General features: G+C 46.8%; 1 protein-coding gene across 2 annotated transcripts in view; it reads left to right on the plus strand.

The window, feature by feature from the left end:
• Nucleotides 1-2,481: 2,481 nt before the first annotated feature.
• EFR3B (EFR3 homolog B) overlaps nt 2,482-18,461 on the plus strand; it is a 96,554-nt gene continuing 80,574 nt past the window's right edge. The window contains exon 1 of one of the 2 annotated variants that reach the window (XM_069582779.1): nt 2,482-2,722. In XM_069582779.1, the coding sequence (XP_069438880.1) occupies nt 2,716-2,722 (7 nt within the window). In that variant the 5' untranslated portion in view covers nt 2,482-2,715. The remainder of the gene's footprint in view (nt 2,723-18,461) is intronic. The other variant, XM_069582780.1, reaches the window with a different exon arrangement.

The following is an 18,461-nucleotide window of genomic DNA, read 5'->3' on the forward strand; positions in this document are numbered from 1 at the left end:
GGTCTTTTCCAATGAGTCAGTTCTTTGCATCAGATGGTCGAAATATTGGAGTTTCAGCTTCAGCATCAGTCCTTCCAGTGAATGCTCCGGACTGATTTCCTTTAGGATGGAGTGGTTTGATCTCATTGCAGTCCAAGGGGCTCTCAAGAGTTTTCTCCACCACAATTCAAAAGCATCAATTCTTCAGTGCTCAGCTTTCTTTAGAGTCCAACTCTCACATCCATACATGACTACTGGAAAAACCATAGCTTTGACTAGACAGACATTTGTCGGGAAAGTAATGTCTCTGCTTTTCAATATGCTGTCTCAGTTCAGTTCAGTTCAGTCACTCAGTCATGTCTGACTCTTTGCAACTCCATGGGCAGCAGCACGCCAGGTCTCCCTGTCCATCACCAACTCCCAAAGTTTACTCAAACTCATGTCCATTGAGTCAGTGATGCCATCCAACCATCTCATCCTCTGTCATCCCCTTCTCCTCCTGCCTTCAATCTTTCCCAGCATCAGGGGCTTTTCAAATGAGTCAGCTCTTCGCATCAGGTGGCCAAAGTATTGGACTTTCAGCTTCAACATCAGTCCTTCTGATGAATATTCAGGACTGATTTCCTTTAGGATTGACTGGTTGGATCTCCTTGCAGTCCAAGGACTCTCAAGAATCTTTTCCAACACCACAGTTCAAAAGCATCAATTCTTCAGTGCTCAGCTTTCTTTGTAGTTCAACTCTCATATCCATACACGACTACTGGAACAATCATAGCCTTGATTAGATGGACCTTTGCTGGCAAAGTAATGTCTCTGCTTTTTAATATGCTGTCTAGGTTGATAATAACTTTTCTTCCAAGGAGTAAGCGTCTTTTAATTTCATGGCTGCGGTCACCATCTGCAGTGATTTTGGAGCCCAAGAAAAGAAAGTCTGTCACTATTTCCATTGTTTCCCCATCTATTTGCCATGGAGAGATGGAACTGGATGCCATGATCTTAGTTTTCTGAATATTGAGTTTAAAGCCAACTTTTTCACTCTTCTCTTTCACTTTCATCAAGAGGCTCTTTAGTTCTTCTTTGCTTTCTGTTATGAGGGTGGTGTCATCTGTGTATCTGAGGTTATTGATATTTCTCCTGGAAATCTTAATTCCAGCTTATGCTTCATCCAGCCTGGCATTTTGCATGATGTACTCTGCATATAAGTTAAATAAGCCAGTGACAATATACAGCCTTGACATACTCCTTTCCTGATTTGGAATCAGTCTGTTGTTTCATGTCCAGTTCTAACTATTGGTTCTTGACCTGCATACAGATTTTTCAGGAGGCAGATCAGGTGGTCTGGTATTCCCATCTCTTTAAGAATTTTCCACAGTTTATTGTGATCCACACAGTCAAAGGCTTTGGCATAGTCAATAAAGCAGAAGTAGATGTTTTTCTGGAACTCTCTTGTTTTTTCAATGATCCAACGGATCTTTAAGGACCTCTCCTCCTTAACTTCTGTTGTTACTGTTCAGTGGCTCAGTAGTGTCCGATTCTTTGGGACCTCATGAACAGCAGCACACCAGACTTCCCTGTCCTTCACCAACTGCCCGAGCTTCCTCAAATTCATGTCCATTGAATCGGTGATGCCATCCAACCATCTCCGTCATCCCCTTCTCCTCCTGTCTTCAATCTTTCCCAGCATCACGGGAACTTCTACTAGCAGAATTTTGAGGACAAACCCCTTTAATCATGCGGTAGATGTGAAATGGAGGCTGGGTGAGAAGCCTTAGGGGAGCCCTGAGCTGGGCTAGAATTTGTCTTCAGGCTATCGGCATAAGCCTTCTGCCCGTCTGTATCTGAGTCCAGAGAGTGATCCCTGGGGCACAGGTAGAGAGTATCCTGGACACGGAGCATGTGAATTACACGTGTGAATCCGGGAGAGGAAGAGCAAGTGACTTCCTGCAGTGCTTGAGGGGTAGGACGGGGAGCATTTCTTGCATTCCTGGCCCGGGAAGGACGCGATTTGGTAGTGAGCACTTGACCAGAGAGTGGCTGGGAGGGTAATAGCTAAGGGCTTGATTAGGGAACGGGGTTATTAAGGGGGCCAAGGGAGGGGGTGATACTCCCCGCACAATTCCTCTTCCTGGCGCCCCTTGGCTTAGCTAACGTATTCTGGATAAATTTGGGGGAGGGGCTACATCTGCAGTTTCCAGCACCCCTGCTGACCCTCGGACCCCGCACGTTACGAGAGATCTTAGCTGTCGGCCTAAGCATTCCAACCGGAGCAGGACGGGTCACTTCCCGTAGGGGACGCTGCCGCTGGAAAACGCTCCACCCAGCACCTGGGGGCGACAGCCTGGGAAAGGTGCTTCTAGGGATCTGGGTTTCTAACAGGGTGGGAATTGCAGGGGGCGGGGCGGGGTAGGGTGTGGGCGGGGCGGCCAGGCAGTGACTGAGCCCGGGGGGAGGGACAATATTAGCATAGCCTCCGCCCCTCTCGGCGCAGCCCAGCCCAGAAACCCGAGTGGAAGCCGGCCGCGCTCAGCCCGGGCTGCTGAATGGGCGCGCGGCTCCCGTCCCCTGCCCTCGCGCGTCGGGCCCCAGCTCTCGCTCCCGAACCCGCTCCGGCTCCCGCCCCGCCCCGGCCTTCGCCGCCCGCCGCCATCCGCCAACCCGGCTGTGAATGAAAGGCCGGCGCCACCGGGGGCTGGCTGCAGGCGACGCGGCCTCCCGGGAGGCGCTCGCCCCGCCAAGATGTACGGTAAGGAGGGCTCTCTGCCTCCGGGCTGGCAAACTTGCAGGACGCGGACCATTGTCCCCCTGCGGGGCCCCGGCGAGGCCAGAGGGTGCGGACTCGGTGCCCGGCTGGGCTCTCTCTGTCGCTCGGTGTGCGCGCGCCTGCGTTGGGAGGACAAAGATGCTCAGGACCGGAGACCCAGGGGTCCTTGTGGTCCTTCGGGCTGCTTGTTTGAGGGCTCTGGGGCGAGTGGGCGGTGGTCCGTCGGGGTGCGGCGGGGCTCGGGGGATCCGAAGCAGCTGGGTTTTGGGGAAAGCGAGTCTCCATTGGTGCCAGGGGGGCGGGGGTGTTGGTGGAGGTGGTCGTGTGACAGCATTTGCAGAATTAACAAAAGCAGGTTGTACTGGGGAGTTTTATGCGGGAAGCCGGTCCGGAATTGCTGGGAGACGCTCACTGGCTGCCCTGTGCCGGCTTCGAGGATGTGGGAGGCGGCGCCCGCGGTGCAGAGGGCTGGCCAGAGAGAGGGAGACAGGTCTCGCCGCCCCTGGATGGACCTGGCCTCTGCCCTCCCCTGCCGCCCGTGGGACCCAAGCTCCCAAACTTCCGGATATGCCCTCGGCCATGCTGAAGGGGAGAGACGCTGCCGAGGGTGCCAGGCAGCTCTGGGTGGCCACCTCTGTCTGTCACCCGATCTCTCTTGCCCCCTTCCACGGCCATCCCCTCAACTGATGTGCAACAGTTAGCCAGACCCTCATGATGCCCTGCTCTGCCTTAAAAATTTCCAGAAATTCCTCTGGGTTTGGTGGCAGTGTGGGTGAAGAAAAGAACACTGGGGGTCCAGATTGCAGACTGGAGAAATAGAGCACGGGAGACCCAGACCAGTTTAGAAATCAACTGCATTATAGAGCCTCCAGCTGCTGTGTGTGTGTGTCAGAGACAGACAGACAGAGACAGAGAAGAGAGAGAGGATACCCATGGACCAAAGTCGTCAGACCTCAGACTCTGGTAGCTATTTAGGGCCAGCAGAAGAGCGGGAGCTATGCTCAGCTCCCACCCCCGCAGCCAGGTAGGGGCTCAGGTGGCACCCGAGGGGTGAGTGTTGGAAGAAAAGCACATTCTGGATTTAATCCATCACCGAGTCTGCTTGGCTGCCCCACTCTGCAAACACCGAGTCACAAAGTTTGTTGGAGGCACAGGAAGCTGAGAATGGAGTGCAGAGATGCTCAGCAGTCGGTGGGCCTCTTTATTTAGAGACACTCCACCTTATGATCAGCCTCCTCTCCTGCCCCCTTTGGTCACACATGTGCATTTCTGAACCATGGGGAACATCAGCAGGTCCCTTCAGCAAGTATCCTTTCTCTCCCAATAGGCCGAGGTTGGGGAGTAGAGTGGGAGGGGATTGACTTCGGAGCATGTGCTGCTGGCCAGTGGGGACTCTGCAGAAATGGTAGCAAGGCAGTTATGTTTTATAAGCTAGAAGCTTGTGAGGTTCCCAGGAGACAGCTATATTTTCTTACTCTCTGTTCCCCCCCCGCCCCCATTCTTTTCTGCAGAGTGAGCAGCCTAAGGCTGCAGATCACTTGACAAAAGCATGTGACTGCAGGGGCACCTGCAGTGGGGAAGGAGTTAGGACAAGGCCCATCACAGTGGGTAGGAATTAGGAGTGCTAGTTCTGCTGGGTCACCTGGCAGCATTCAGTCCAAGACTGTTTGATGACTGATCCCAGGACACCTGAGCGATGGGGGGTCCCAATCTACCCCTGTTGTGTGAAGCAAGTCAAGGAAGAGTTGGATGGTACAGAAAGGTGAGCCGGGAAGCTGGCGTATCTAGGTGCTATTTTTAGATACATCACAGATTTTCAGGTCTCTTTTATAATATGTTCTTATTCCTCCAGACACAAACAGTGATAGTGCTCACCTCTGAATCATTCATAGAAGGGTTATAATGAAGGAATCCTCTGGGCAGTTGCCTGCAGCAGAGTCTTGCCAGTGCTGGTTGGGAGATGACTACTGAGTTTTAGTGCAAAGCCTTGTCTCAGGAGTTGTGAGAGGTACCCAGTCTCCAAGGGGAGGGCTCGTTGGCCTGGATTTTAGTATTTTCTTGATGCTTATGAAAAGAAAAGGTCCACGTCATACTTTCAATCATTCTGTCCTCAGAGGCAGTCAAGTGATGAAATAAGAAGTGAATAGGGAGATTGGGAAGGTGTAGAATAATAGACTTCTTATATTTGGTTCTTATTTTTCTAGTGATTTATCCAGGGTGACACAGTTATATAGAAAATGGCAAAATGAAAATGGGGGTTTCCAAGCCCACTGCCCCACCCCTCCCCTAATGCCCTAGGTAAGTGCTCATTAGGAAAATGCCACCAGGGATTTCATTAACTGATGGACAGTGAGGCCCCCGTGTGGAGCCAACAGTCACTTAAGAGCTTTAGGTAAAGGTGTCCCTTGACCATGTACCTGGTTACGGGATCCATTATCAACGTGCATAACCTCACTCCCACTGCTGCCTCTCAGCTGCATGGTGATGCTGGACAGATCTTCATCTCCCCTCTTGTCTCTTCCTCACTTCCCTCTGTCCTCAACATCTCAGTCTGTCTGGGTCCTCAGTTTCCCCCATCTTCTTCCTCCCATCTATGGGTGAATAAGGGTCCCTTGTCTTTGTTAGAGGACACAGTATCATCTGGAACAGAAAGAATCCTAGACCTGGCATCAGCCCATCTCAACCCAGTCAGATCATGGCTATTTCACCTTAGACAGGTGGGTTTGTCTCTTGGAATCACATCTCTGTATTAAATGACAAGATACCCATGTGTTCCCCAGTTCTGTGCAAGCCTCAGGGCTGGCCCCTGGATGTGACAGTGCATTATAGGAGGTTCTGCACTTACAAGACAAATCACTCAAGAGCCTGTGCCCTTCAGGTCCTCCTGGGCCTTTGCCCTTCTCTCTTCCTCTCTGAGGCTTCTGAAGATGTGTGTTTGCAGCATCTCCCCCACCTCCCACTTTAACACACGAGTCACCTTGACCTAGCTAACCACTCAAGCCATCGAACTACTTCGGCTTCCCTTCACCAGACTTACCCATGCCGCTCTGAACCATCACTCATTCCTAAACCCCAGTCACTTTTTGGAAATGGCTCTCCGAAAGGTCACAGGTGACTCCCCACAATCTTGTTTATACCTATGAACATAGATTAACAGGGGACCTGGGAAAATAGAAAGCACTTTATACTTGGGTGGGAAGACTGTGGGCAAATACTCTGCAAAAAATGGATTCCAATTAGGTTTTTCTGTGTGTGTGTATATATTAGAATTACATAATTAAAAGTTTCCCTAACCTTTTCCCTGGGGATGAAGCCACAGTGGTCTTACCTAGAAGCCCCCCATTGACCCCTGAGATGAGGCCAAGCTCTCTAAGAAATGCTGCCTTTGGAATCAGGGCAGCTGGACCTGAAGACAATTGGGATGGCTTTTCCCGGAACCCCTGTCTGGGTGGCCCCTCCCCTAAAACTAAAGCTGCCCTAGCGAACCCCTCCTCACCTCTAGGTGCTGCCCCATCCCCAACACATGCCTTTCTTCATGCTTTGTGATCCAGAAAGCTGACCGTGGGGAAAACAGCCATGGCACACAGCTTCCTGTAAATGTCCCTTACAGAGTGCTTGTGTGTGACTTGTGGATGGTGGGGAGACCTGCAGGGGGGAGCTGACTCCACCTGCAACCCAACAGCTCACCTTTGCAGACAGCTCCATGGATGCTGCTGCTCCTCATCACAGGAGACTCCCACAACATACACATAGGCACACATGCTCCACCCTCGTCCCCTGAATCCTGATGCGGCCCCATGGTGCAGCATATGGTTCAAGTCAGGGTTGTGAGACTACTCCCCCCTTTCCCTCTGACCCTTGTATTCCCCTTAGGAGGGGATTCGGGATGAGTAGAGCCTATTTTCTCTCTTGTTGCTCACAGTTCAGTGATTTCAAATGGTTGCAGTTTTCTTCTTGCACATAAATAAAAACAAAAAGTTCGTTCATATCACCTTATGGAAAACCTGGAAAAATGAGGAAGGGAAAAAAACCACCTGCAATCTTACCCACTAGAACCACCCTTTTATACTGTTCTATAAATTACCCCTGAGATTTTGTGCTCACCTGCCTTGCCCTTTCTTTTCTCTTTCTCTTGCCTGATCCTGGCATAGTAGCCTGGTTGTGATGGTGCCTCTGCCCCTCAGGTAACCTTGAACTTGACTTTCTGAGCCTGTCTCCTGGCTCTCCAAGATGACAATGCTTGTTTCATGGCAAGGATTAATCAGGGTCAGAGAGCTGCCCTCACACTCTCTCTCCTTCCCTTTCTTCAACTTTCTCTCGTCTCTCTGTTTCTTAGTTTTAAAACAGGTGCAAAAATAAAATAAATGAAAACTTATGTCTCAAAGCTCAATAGTGGTGCTTGTGATGCTGTTCCTGGTATAAAGAAAAGAAAAAAAATCTACTTGAAAAGCATCTTTTGGGAATTCCCTGGTAATCCAGTGGTTTGGACTCTGCACTTCACTGCGGGATGTGGGGGTAGGGGTGGGGACGGATTCGGTCCCTGGTCAGGAAACTAAGATCCTGCAAGCCACGGCACATTGCCAAAAAAGAAAGAAAAGCATCTTTTCCACACCCCCCTCTGGTAGTCATCCAATATTTCTAGAAAACCTGGAAAGCACAATAAACTATAAGCAAGTATAACTGCTTTTACTGTTTTGATATCTTTTCTTTCATGCATTTGTTTATGTGGTTAGAATTATTCATTTCCTATAATCTGGTATTTTATTTTTTTCTACTTAATTTTACATATAAGCATTCCCCCAGCCCCAAGTTAACACAGAATCATTGGCTGCCATTTTTAATGCCCTGTAACAGTCCACTTAATGGACATATAATTTCCTTATTGTACATTTAAGTTATTCATAAAGATTCAGTATTATAACCCTGGGAGGAGTCCCTGGTGCCCAGGGCTTTCTCTGGACTTTGGAATATGTCTCTAACACTCCAGTGAGTTGGGGCTTCCCGCATGGCTCAGCAGTAAAGAATCTGCCTGCAATGCAAAAACTGCAGGAGATGTGAGTTAGATCCCTGGGTTGAGAAGATCCCCTGGAGGAGAGCATGGCAACCCATTCCAGTATCCTTGCCTGAAGAATCCCATGGATAGAGGAGCCTGGCAGGCTATAGTCCATGGGGTCACAAAGAGTCAGACACGACTGAAGCGACTTAGCTTGCATGCATGAACACATACACCAATGTGTACAGACATTTTAAAGCTTTTACATATTGTCAAATTGTTTTCAATTTGTATTGATTATACCCGCAGTTATGACAGTACCTAACTCCTTTCACTCTCAAAAGCTTTAAAGATTGAGATTTTTTTCCTTATCTTTGTTAATTTGATAGCAAACAACATTTTAACTTGTATTCTTTATTACTAGTGAAGTTAAACACTTCCTATGTTTTCTAACCTTTTGCGTTTTAGTGAATTATCATATGAATATGACTAGTTTATTGAGCATCTAACCTTTTGTCTGTCATTGGCTTTGTGCTTTGTATTTTGAAGGGAAAGAGACATGGACTGTCAAGTATTTGTGGAGTATCAATTTTATATGATACTACACAGAGCATCAAAAAGATGCCAATTCCAGTGGGCAAACGAGTTGTAAAGACCTGCAAAAAGTTAAACAATACAGAGACAGGGTCAGTAAACTTACGCAGTTTTGCAAGGTGGAATGGAGTTACTCTTCAAATAGTCAGCCAGCAACATTTTGATTTGGAAGAGACCCCTGGGAAGTGGAGCCATTAGGAGAGCTTCAGAGGACAGCAAGCATTTGTGTGCGGTTTTGAGGGCTGTGAGGATGGGTCCCCGGGGGTGGGGGCTGGCGTGCCAGGTAGACAGAGCAGTGTCAGCGCACAGAGGCAGGGAAAGAAGAGACATCCAGGGACAGTTAGGGGAGCTACCTGGGATTGGGCAGAGTTTAGGTGACGAAGTATGTGATGAGAAGGAGATTTTGTCAGGATAAGGAGTTTTCACCTATCCCTATGAGCAGTAGGAGCCAGGGAAGAGTTTGAAACTGTCAAATGGCTGCTTTTGCTCAACTGATGCTTTAAAGAAATGAAAACTAGGGGGCGCTGTGCAGAATATATGTGGGCGGGGAGTGGGGGATGATGGGAAGATGAAGAAAAGAGGGAGATACATGCTACAGCTGCAGGAGTGAGAAAGTTTTGGACCAGTTACAACTGTGCATATGTAGTAGAATATGTTTGCCCCTTAAAAAAATTAATGATGGGAGTGGGTGGGTGGGAGTGGGCGCAGGTGGGGATAAGGTGAACTGAAACTTAAAAAATTCCCATGGTACATAAAATGTGGGTTATATAACAAGATATAAAAAATAGTTTGTTTATTTTGAAATAGGTGCTAAATTACTTCAAACAGTACATTTATTATAATCTAGCTAGTACTGTGGAGAAGGCAATGGCACCCCACTCCAGTACTCTTGCCTGGAAAATCCCATGGACGGAGGAGCCTGGTGTGCTGTAGTCCATGGGGTCGCTGAGAGTTGGACACGACTCAGTGACTTCACTTTCACTTTTCACTCTCATGCATGGAGAAGGAAATGGCAACCCACTCCAGTGTTCTTGCCTGGAGAATCCCAGGGACGGGGGAGCCTGGTGGGCTGCCATCTATGGGGTCGCACAGAGTCGGACACAACTGAAGCGATGCAGCAGCAGCAGCAGCAGCAGCTAGTACTATGGAGAAGGCAATGGCAACCCACGCCAGTACTCTTGCCTGTAAAATCCCATAGATGGAGGAGGCTGGTGGGCTGCAGTCCATGGGGTCGCTAAGAGTCGGACAGGACTGAGCGACTTCACTTTCACTTTTCACTTTCATACATTGGAGAAGGAAATGGCAACCCACTCCAGTGTTCTTGCCTGGAGAATCCCAGGGACAGGGGAGCCTGGTGGGCTGCCATCTATGAGGTCACACAGAGTCGGACACAACTGAAGTGATACAGCAGCAGCAGCAGCAGCTAGTACTAAAGAGGATTTGGAGCATATATTTTACACATGCACACACACACACACCTGTGCTACAATAAATAAAGAGATCAACTCAAAGAAAATCTAAGAGTAAAACAGAGGGAAAAAAGCCAGAAATAAAGTCATTTCAGGGAAAAAGTACCTACCACCTAGCCCTGTTGCAAATTCAGTTTTGAGCTTCCTGTAGCTCACAAGAGAGAAGTCATTTGCAAAACTCATGGCATCTATAAAACTTTTAAAAATGCAGTTGTCTAGGACAAATACAGCTTTTTGAGATGCTAAGATAAATTCCTCCCCGAGTTCCTCCTTAAGGAGGAGATATTTCAAAAGTATTGACCTAAATTTTATTTTTCTTTTGAAAATATAGTTCCCCTCATTGGCTGTATCCCAGTTCGTAGAGTATGAAAGAAAAGAAAGAAAGAAAGTCGCTCAGTCATGTCCGACTCTTTGCAACTCCATAGACTCTACAGTCCATGGAATTCTCCAGGCCAGAATACTGGAGTAGGTAGCCTTTTCCTTCTCCAAGGACTCTTCCCAATCCAAGGATTGAACCCAGGTCTCCCACATTGCAGGCAGATTCTTTACCTGCTGAGCCACAAGGGAAGCCCCTGGTAGAGTATGAAGACTAGTCCAAATTGGAGTTTGTGGGTTCTGACTCCTCCCTCAGAAATTGCCGCAGACTCTGCTCGTGGCTTCCTTCCTAGTTAGGATAAGCCAGGACTTGCTGAGTCTCTTGCCCACCTTTGAAGCTGTGGATGTTATTTTCTCCCTCCATGGATGAATGTCACTCCGCATGTCTTTTGAGAATTTGCTCCCTGAGCAAATTTGCTCCCTGAGAAGCTATTCTTGCCTCTACAATCCATGGAAGCTGTCTATCCCTCTCATTCGCTTGCCTTACATTAAGTCCCCTACATAGGAACCTTCAAGTTGCAAACTTTCAAAGATGCAAACGTGTATCTGGTTCCAGCAAGGAACCTGAACCTGTGCCATCATGTCATGAGTTAAATTGCCGCTTTCCCTCCACCTCCTTTTGCTGAAGATCCTTCAGCTCTACCATCTCCAACCTTGCCTCCCTCCTCCATTCAGTAACTCTTCTTGCCTGTTCACTTGAGCCACCTCCTGGATGCCAGCTGTTGTACTATACTACTGTACTTTTCAAGGTTCTGTACTCTAAGATTTAAAATGTTAATTTTTTGTGTTTGTTTTTTATGTATGTATTATTTATGTGAGAATTATTAGAAACCTATTACAGTACAGTACTACATAGCCAATTGTGTTAGTTGGGTGCCTAGGCCAACTTTGTTGAACTTATGAACTTGCTCTTCGAACCAAACTCACTTGTATGTAGGGGACTTACTATATTTTAATTCACTGCACAGCCATTGACCACAATCTAATATTCCTCTTGTCTGTGTTTCCCATAGTTCACTTCTCTTATTCCCTACTGCATCTTTAGGGCACAGATCACTGCCTGGTAAAGAGCAGATGCTCAAAAACCTGCTCTTTCATCCTTGTTGAATGAATGAACCCTGAGCTAGAGGCATTTTCTAAAATTTATCTCTTTATAACTTTGCTTCCATTCATTGGGCACCACTATGTGCCAAGCAGTAGTCTAAGCACTTTTTAAGTATTTACTGATTTTTTTTTGTTGTTCAGTGGATAAGTCATTTCTGACTCTTTGTGACCCCATGGACTGCAGCACGCCAGGCTCCTCTGTCCTCCACTGTCTCCTGGAGTTTGCTCAAATACATGTCCATCGAGTTGGTGATGTTATCTAACCACCTCATCCTCTGCTGCACCCTTCTCCTTTTCCTTCAGTCTTTCCCAGAATCAGGGTCTTTTCCAATGAGTCGGCTCTTCTCACCAGGTGGCCAAAGTATTGGAGCGTCAGCCTCAGCATAAGTCCTTCCAGGGTTGATTTCCAGATATTCAGGGTTGATTTCCTTTAGGATTGACTGGTTTGATCTCCTTGCAGTCTGAAAGACTTCCAGCAGTCTTCTCTAGCATCAGAATTTGAAAGCACTTATTGATTTTCAGTTCAGTTCAGTCGCTCAGTCATGTCCGACTCTTTGTGACCCCATGAATCGCAGCACGCCAGGCCTCCCTGTCCATCACCAACTCCCAGAGTTCACTCAAATTCATGTTCATCGAGGCGGTGATGCCATCCAGCCCTCTCATCCTCTGTCGTCCCCTTCTCCTCCTGCCCCCAATCCCTCTGAGCATCAGAGTAATCCTCCCCAAATTCTGAGGATTGGGAATTATTATCCTCATTTTAGAAATGAGAAAATTGAGATGCTGAGAGTTTTAGTGACCCACCTGTGGCTGCACACTTATGCGTTTGCACTGGGATTTGAGCCTCAGCATTCCAACTCCAGACTGTGGGCTCACCCCACCCCTACTCCTACACTGCTGTCCCTAGAATATTCCAAATGTTTCAGAGAATATGGGTCTTTCCTTTGCAGATTCCTGCACCGCAGAGAGTGGCACATGTTAATCTGGGGAGAGAGGAGACTGCACACAACAGACATGAACTCCTGAGGGGACATGCCTTCTGGTTGGTTACAGGCCAGTCAGCAGAGAAGCTGGGAGCTGTCGCTTCTGGTTGGAGCCTCTGCTTCTTGGCAGCCTGCCCACCTGCTTTATGACTGTTTACTTTGTTGGAGAGAGAAAGGGCCCCAGGAAGAGTCTTGGGACCTAGATGAGGAAAGGGCAAGTAAGAGAGGAGTCAGGAGAGTAAGTTGGTGAGAGTGGAAGACAGAAGGCAAATGCCAGGGACGTCATGAAAAACGGGAGCATGGGCGGCCTCTCGAAAGAGAGAGAGAAAGGGATATATGTATACCTATGGCTTATTCACGTTGAGGTTGGACAAAAAACAACAAAATTCTGTAAAGCAATTATCCTTCAATTAAAAAATAAAATAAAATTAATGATCTGAAAAAAAAAAGAGAGAGAGAGAGATGGGTAGACAGGGTGGGGTGTCAGCCGCCACTGAGTCACACATATGCCTGCTTTGCAGTGTTCTTAACAACATGGTCCACGGTCAGGGCTTGGAGAACCAAGAAAGACTCTGGAGATTGAGACATTCATTCACGGGAGGAGCTTCTGCTTTTCTGATAGTTTGTCCCGGAATTTAGAACTCCTTCCCTACATCTTCAGATCCATCCAGTCTAGAAGCAGTGATTGCTGCCTCTGAGAGGCGGGGTTGGGACTTGGCTGTGTGTGTGAGAGAGGGGTGGTGGTCGAAGTCCCCAGTGGCCACCTGCAAGCCATAGGTGCCTAGTTCTTCTCTCTGAGCGTATTTCCTCCCCAGTAACAATGGGGATAATTAATTTGCTTTGTATGGGCATGCTCCAGGCTAAGTCACTTCAGTCATGTCCATGTCCAACCCTTTGCGGTCCCATTGAGTATAGCCCACCAGGTGCGTCTGTCCATGGGATTCTCCAGGCAAGAATTCTGGAGTGGGTTGCCATGCCCTCCTCCAGGGGATCTTCCTGATCCAGGAATGGAACCCTCATCTCTTACCTCTCCTGCATTGACAGGTAGGTTCTTTACCAGTAGCAACATCTGAGAGAGGGGTCAAATGAGAAAATGTCCCTGTACATGTATTTACTTTACAAAACATGGTACCTATGAAGGGGTATATTATTACCATCTGAGTAATTCTTGTGGATTCTTCTGGGGCATGAACATGCCCTGTCTAGAAACAGTGATAATCCCTGCTTACAAAGATACATGTCATACTTCGGCTGTATTTTTTAAAATCCTTAGACAGAAGTTTTGGGTAATAAAAATGCAAACCCGAGAGCTGCTGCAGAATTGGCAAGCTGAGCCCCTGACTCTGGGAAGTCAGCCTGCCAGATGGGAGCCCTGAGAGGGGATATAACACCTATTCTGTTGAGCACTTGTTTGTCTCCTAGAGGACCATCTGCAGATTGGTGGGCCATGACTGTGTCCCTCTCATCTCTGTACCAGAAAGATGAGAAAATCTCTTAGACCACAAAGAGGACAGGAATGACATCTTCATCTAAGTCCTCAGAACATGCTAAATCCTTATGCGTTACTAAACTGTAGCTATGTTTAGTCATTTTGTGCAGTATAAGCACTCAGAACAACTGTCATGGTGATGGACTTCATTAAGTCAGTGGCTGAGCTAGGGACCTAGAGATTCGGAAGACCAATCATCTGGCCAAGGTCACGCAGCTGGGTGAAGTTCATTCTCTCCACTGTCTCCTGAGCAAGTGTTCACAGAACTGCATGTGAGATTAAAACACTGCTTTTGTACCTGATGGCGTTGACAGGTGTCTTATGCCAAACAGTACATATCCCCACAAGAGAATTATAAACAGAATATTTCAGTAGCCTGTACGTAGTTTAGCTGTGGCTTTACATCTAGGAATATGGGTGCCTGGTGAGGACTTGGAAGCTCAGTACCCTAATGCGCATCCTGAAGTCTGCCTATAAATCTGAGAATTAGGATTTCTGGGCTCAAATGCCAACTTTTTCTTTACCCTACAGAATGACTCAGGTAAATTCAAGCACCTGGGAACCAGGAGATTGGTAGCTTGGTAGGGCTCCAAGCTTCATCATAACTATTCAGAAAGACTTTTCTCCATGTCCCAACTTTGTTTTTAGGTGAATGGTATGTGAAATAGCATTTATAAATCAGAACCTCTAAGGTACAAGCACCTTTATAAAGATCTTGAGTGAAGATCTGTAGAAAGGCCCTGCTTGTAATAAAGCAATGCATTCCTAGCATCACTCCTAGCCTCTCACTACTTGTGCGGGAGGTGCTCCTGGAGCTGAATCATACAGGATGGATGCTGAAAAAATTCAGAGCTCTGCAGCCTCTGCCAAGCCCTCTTTGTGTCCCCAACTGTATCTTATACTTTGCTGTTATTTTTATCATGTGTTTGTCACACTAAATGTCATTTATTTCTTTACACAGCAGATCTGTGAACCTCTTGAGGACACAACCTCTATCTTAATCTTTGTTTTTCCTGGCGCCTAGGGGAAATCTCCGGTATGTAGTAAGAGCTCAGATATTTGCATTGAACTATAAAATAGTTATATGTGTCATTCATCCAAGTATACATACATATGTGGCAATCCAGGTTTCCAAGAAACCAGTGATGGTGGGCTGAGGAATCTCTCCAAGGTCAGAGACAATAATATTTTATCATCTTACTATGCCTTCCTGCATAGATCATAATTTTGTATAGAATAAAATATTCTTTATAGAATAAAGACTATGCCAGAATATAACCACTTGGTTTTTCCTCCAGATTTTAATGGTGTTAGTCATGAGAAATAACCACTTGGCCTACTGATGAGATGGTTAAGGCAGTTAGAGAGTCATTCCTACACATTTCTTTCTTGGTTTGTGGATCTCAGAATAAATGGTACAATCATTTTCTTCAAAAAGCAAGGTTACTTAGTGGCATAATTATGGGAAAATTTTTAGTTTGATTTCCATTCATATCATCTGTGCATTATTCCTTCATGAAACAAGAAAGATGAAAAGGCCTTTTGAAGCAAAAGCAATGAAATGTCTGTTTCTCATTGCTTGGAAGCACTGGCCAGAATGTTCCGGGATAAAGCACTCTGCTCCCTTGTGCTCCTTCCATCTCAAGGCTGGAATGCAAGGGCACCTACGATAATTGGTGTGCTGACCTTGGCTGGGGCCTTATACAGCAGGGTAGGAAGGGGAAAAAATACCGGCGTCATCCTATTGTTTTCCTCAACCCCCGAGAGAGGTCTGGCTCTCCTAGCAGGCCTGGACCTAGGGGCTGCTAAATAAACATGTCCAGTTGTCTGTCTGTCTTAAGAAATTTCACCCCCAAAGCTATTCTATTCTCTAGCACTGCTGAGAATGTCCTATTCTCCCCCAGACAACACTGTCAGAGGAGAACAGGGCTGAGCGTTCCGGGGAGGAGTGGGTGGTGCTGGACCTGAAACAAGGCCTCCCTTCTGCTCTCTCAAGGGCATTCATTGCCACACTGGCAGGGAGGGTTGGCCGGCAGGGTGACTCAGGCAATGTTGCTCTGTGAATCTGGGCAAGATTCTCAACCTCCCTCATATTCTCTCATCTGTAAGTTGGGAGAGCTGGACTGGATGGTCTTTAAGGGTTTCCCAGTTCTTATGTCTGCACCGGGGTTGGGGCAACTGGTCTGTCCTGTGAGTGAGACAGCAGGGACCAGGAGTGAGGGGAATACCCATAGCAGAAGATCTAAGTGGTAACTGTATAGGCGCTGTGGTCTTGGGTTCTTTAGGTAACCTGGCCATGCACCCACTTCCTCATTGATAAGACCAGGATAATGATCCCTTTGTTAATTCGAACAGTGCCTGTCCTGGGGTCCTGTTGAATGAGTTGATACTTGCTGACAAGTATGCTGCGGTAGGCGTGGAGAAGAGGCATGTGTCTTCCAAGTGCTGGGCACTCTGATTCTTGCTCTGTGTGCATTCACATTTCACAAAAGCCTTATGTGGCTTCTTTTCCCCTCTCCCATCTTCATACAGGGCTTCCCTGGTGGCTCAGATGGTAAAGAGTTTGCCTGCAATGCAGGAGACCAGGTTCAATCTCTGGGTTGGGAAGATCCCTTAGAGAAGGAAATGGCAACCCACTCTGTCCCATGGACAGAGGAGCCTGGCAGGCTACAGTCCATGGGGTCACAAAGAGTCAGACATGACTGAGCAACTAACAGACACAGTCTTCAAAGAAGGATAATGAAGTTCAGAGAAATTAAATGCCTTGTCCAGGGTCATCCAGCTCATTAAGTGGCATAACTAAGAAAAAACCCAGGTCTGGATTTTTTTCCAACACTTCTTTCTTCTAGACCAAATGTATTCTTATTTAAAACACCGTTATTAATTGGACTACATAAAAATTTAAAACTTTGATGTACCAAAGGACACCATCAACAGAGTGACAAGGAAGCCCATGGAATGGCAACCCAGAAAATATTCGCAAATCCTGTATCTGATAAGAGAATTCTATCCAGAATATATCAAGACTGCTCACAACTCAGCAACAGAAAAACAACTTGGTTAAAAATGGGAATAGGACTTGAATAGACAAGTCCGACACGACTGAGCCACTTCACTTTCACTCCCATGCGTTGGAGAAGGAAATGGCAACCCACTCCTATATTCTTGCCTGGAGAATCCCAGGGATGGAGGAGCCTGGTGGGCTGCCATCATGGGGTCGCACAGACTCAGACACGACTGAAGCGACTTAGCAGCAGCAGCAGCAGCAGCAGACATTTCTTCAAAGACAATATATAAATGGCCAACAAATATATGAAAAGATGCTCCGTATCACTAATTATTAGGGAAATGCAAATCAAAACCACAGTGAGATGCCACTCCACACTGATTAAGATGGCTATTATATATTTTTTTAAAAAGCGGGAAATAACAAGTGTTGATGAGTGTGTACAGAAATTGGAATCCTGTGCACTGCCAGTGGGAATGTAAAATGGAAATAATTTCCACAATGGAAAATGGTATGGCAGTTTTTGAAAAAAATTAAAAACAGAACTACCACGTGATCCAGTAATTCCATCCCTAGATATATACCCAAAAAAGCAAAAGCAGGGCCTCAAAAAGATACAGTACCCCCATGCCCACAGCAGCATCATGAGAAACAGCTGAAAGTGGAAGCTAGCTAAATATATCTAGATAGAACACAATGTGGTACACACATTCAGTGGAATATTATTTAGCCTTGAAAAGGAAGGGAATCCTGACACGTGCAATGAAAGGGATGAACCCCAAGGACGTTGTGCTGAGTGAAGTAAACCAGTCACAAAATGACACACTGTGTGTGATTTCATTCATGTGAGATACTAGAGCAGTCAGCTTCATGGGCAGGAGGCAGAACAGAGGTCACCAGGGGCTGAGGGGATGGGGTGTGGAGAGTTGTTTAATGGGTACAGTGTTTTGCGAGATGAAAAGAGTTCTGGAGCATAATTCATGCTGGGAAGATGACCTAGCATTGGTTACCTTGTTGCTTGGGATGTATATAAAAGAAGACTCAGCAACTAATACCATCATATTCTTGGGATCCTTAGAAAACTCCTCCAACTTAAAATTAAGAATGTTATTAAAGTACCATCTTTCAAAGAAAATCTATGTAATATCAAGGGCATGTCTATGGCTGCATTCTTATGAAAGTAGCTAGAGAAATGATTGTCCAGTTTGGAGATTTTGTTGCAGATAATCTGTGTGTGTGCTATGTCGCTTCAGTTGTATCTGAGTCAGTGTGACCCTATGGACTGTAGCCCACCAGGCTCCTCTATCCATGGGATTCTCCAGGCAAGAATACTGGAGTGGGTTGCCATTTCCTCCTCTAGGGGATCTTCCTGACCTAGGGATCGAACCTGCATCTCCTCTGTCTCCTGCATTGGCAGACAGGTTCTTTACCAACAGTGCCACCTGGGAAGCCCATAGATGGTCTGATTTAATGGCAAATGCGTTATTCACATTGTAGAGGTATAGCTCAAGGTATATCTCAAGGAGCTAGCCACTGTCCTTCTGAGAAGTAAAACTGAGGTACCAGGAGAGGTCATATGACTGCCAGTGGGAAAAAGAGTGTCAGACATATCCCACTGAAGAAAACAAGAAGTGAATTCAGATATTGGCCCCAAGTGAACCACAAGAGTTGGTGCTTGAAATTGCAGATTGATTTTTGGTGGAGCTGTCT

This window comes from Ovis canadensis, chromosome 3 (genome assembly GCF_042477335.2).
Source record: "Ovis canadensis isolate MfBH-ARS-UI-01 breed Bighorn chromosome 3, ARS-UI_OviCan_v2, whole genome shotgun sequence".
NCBI classification, from domain to species: Eukaryota; Metazoa; Chordata; class Mammalia; order Artiodactyla; family Bovidae; genus Ovis; species Ovis canadensis.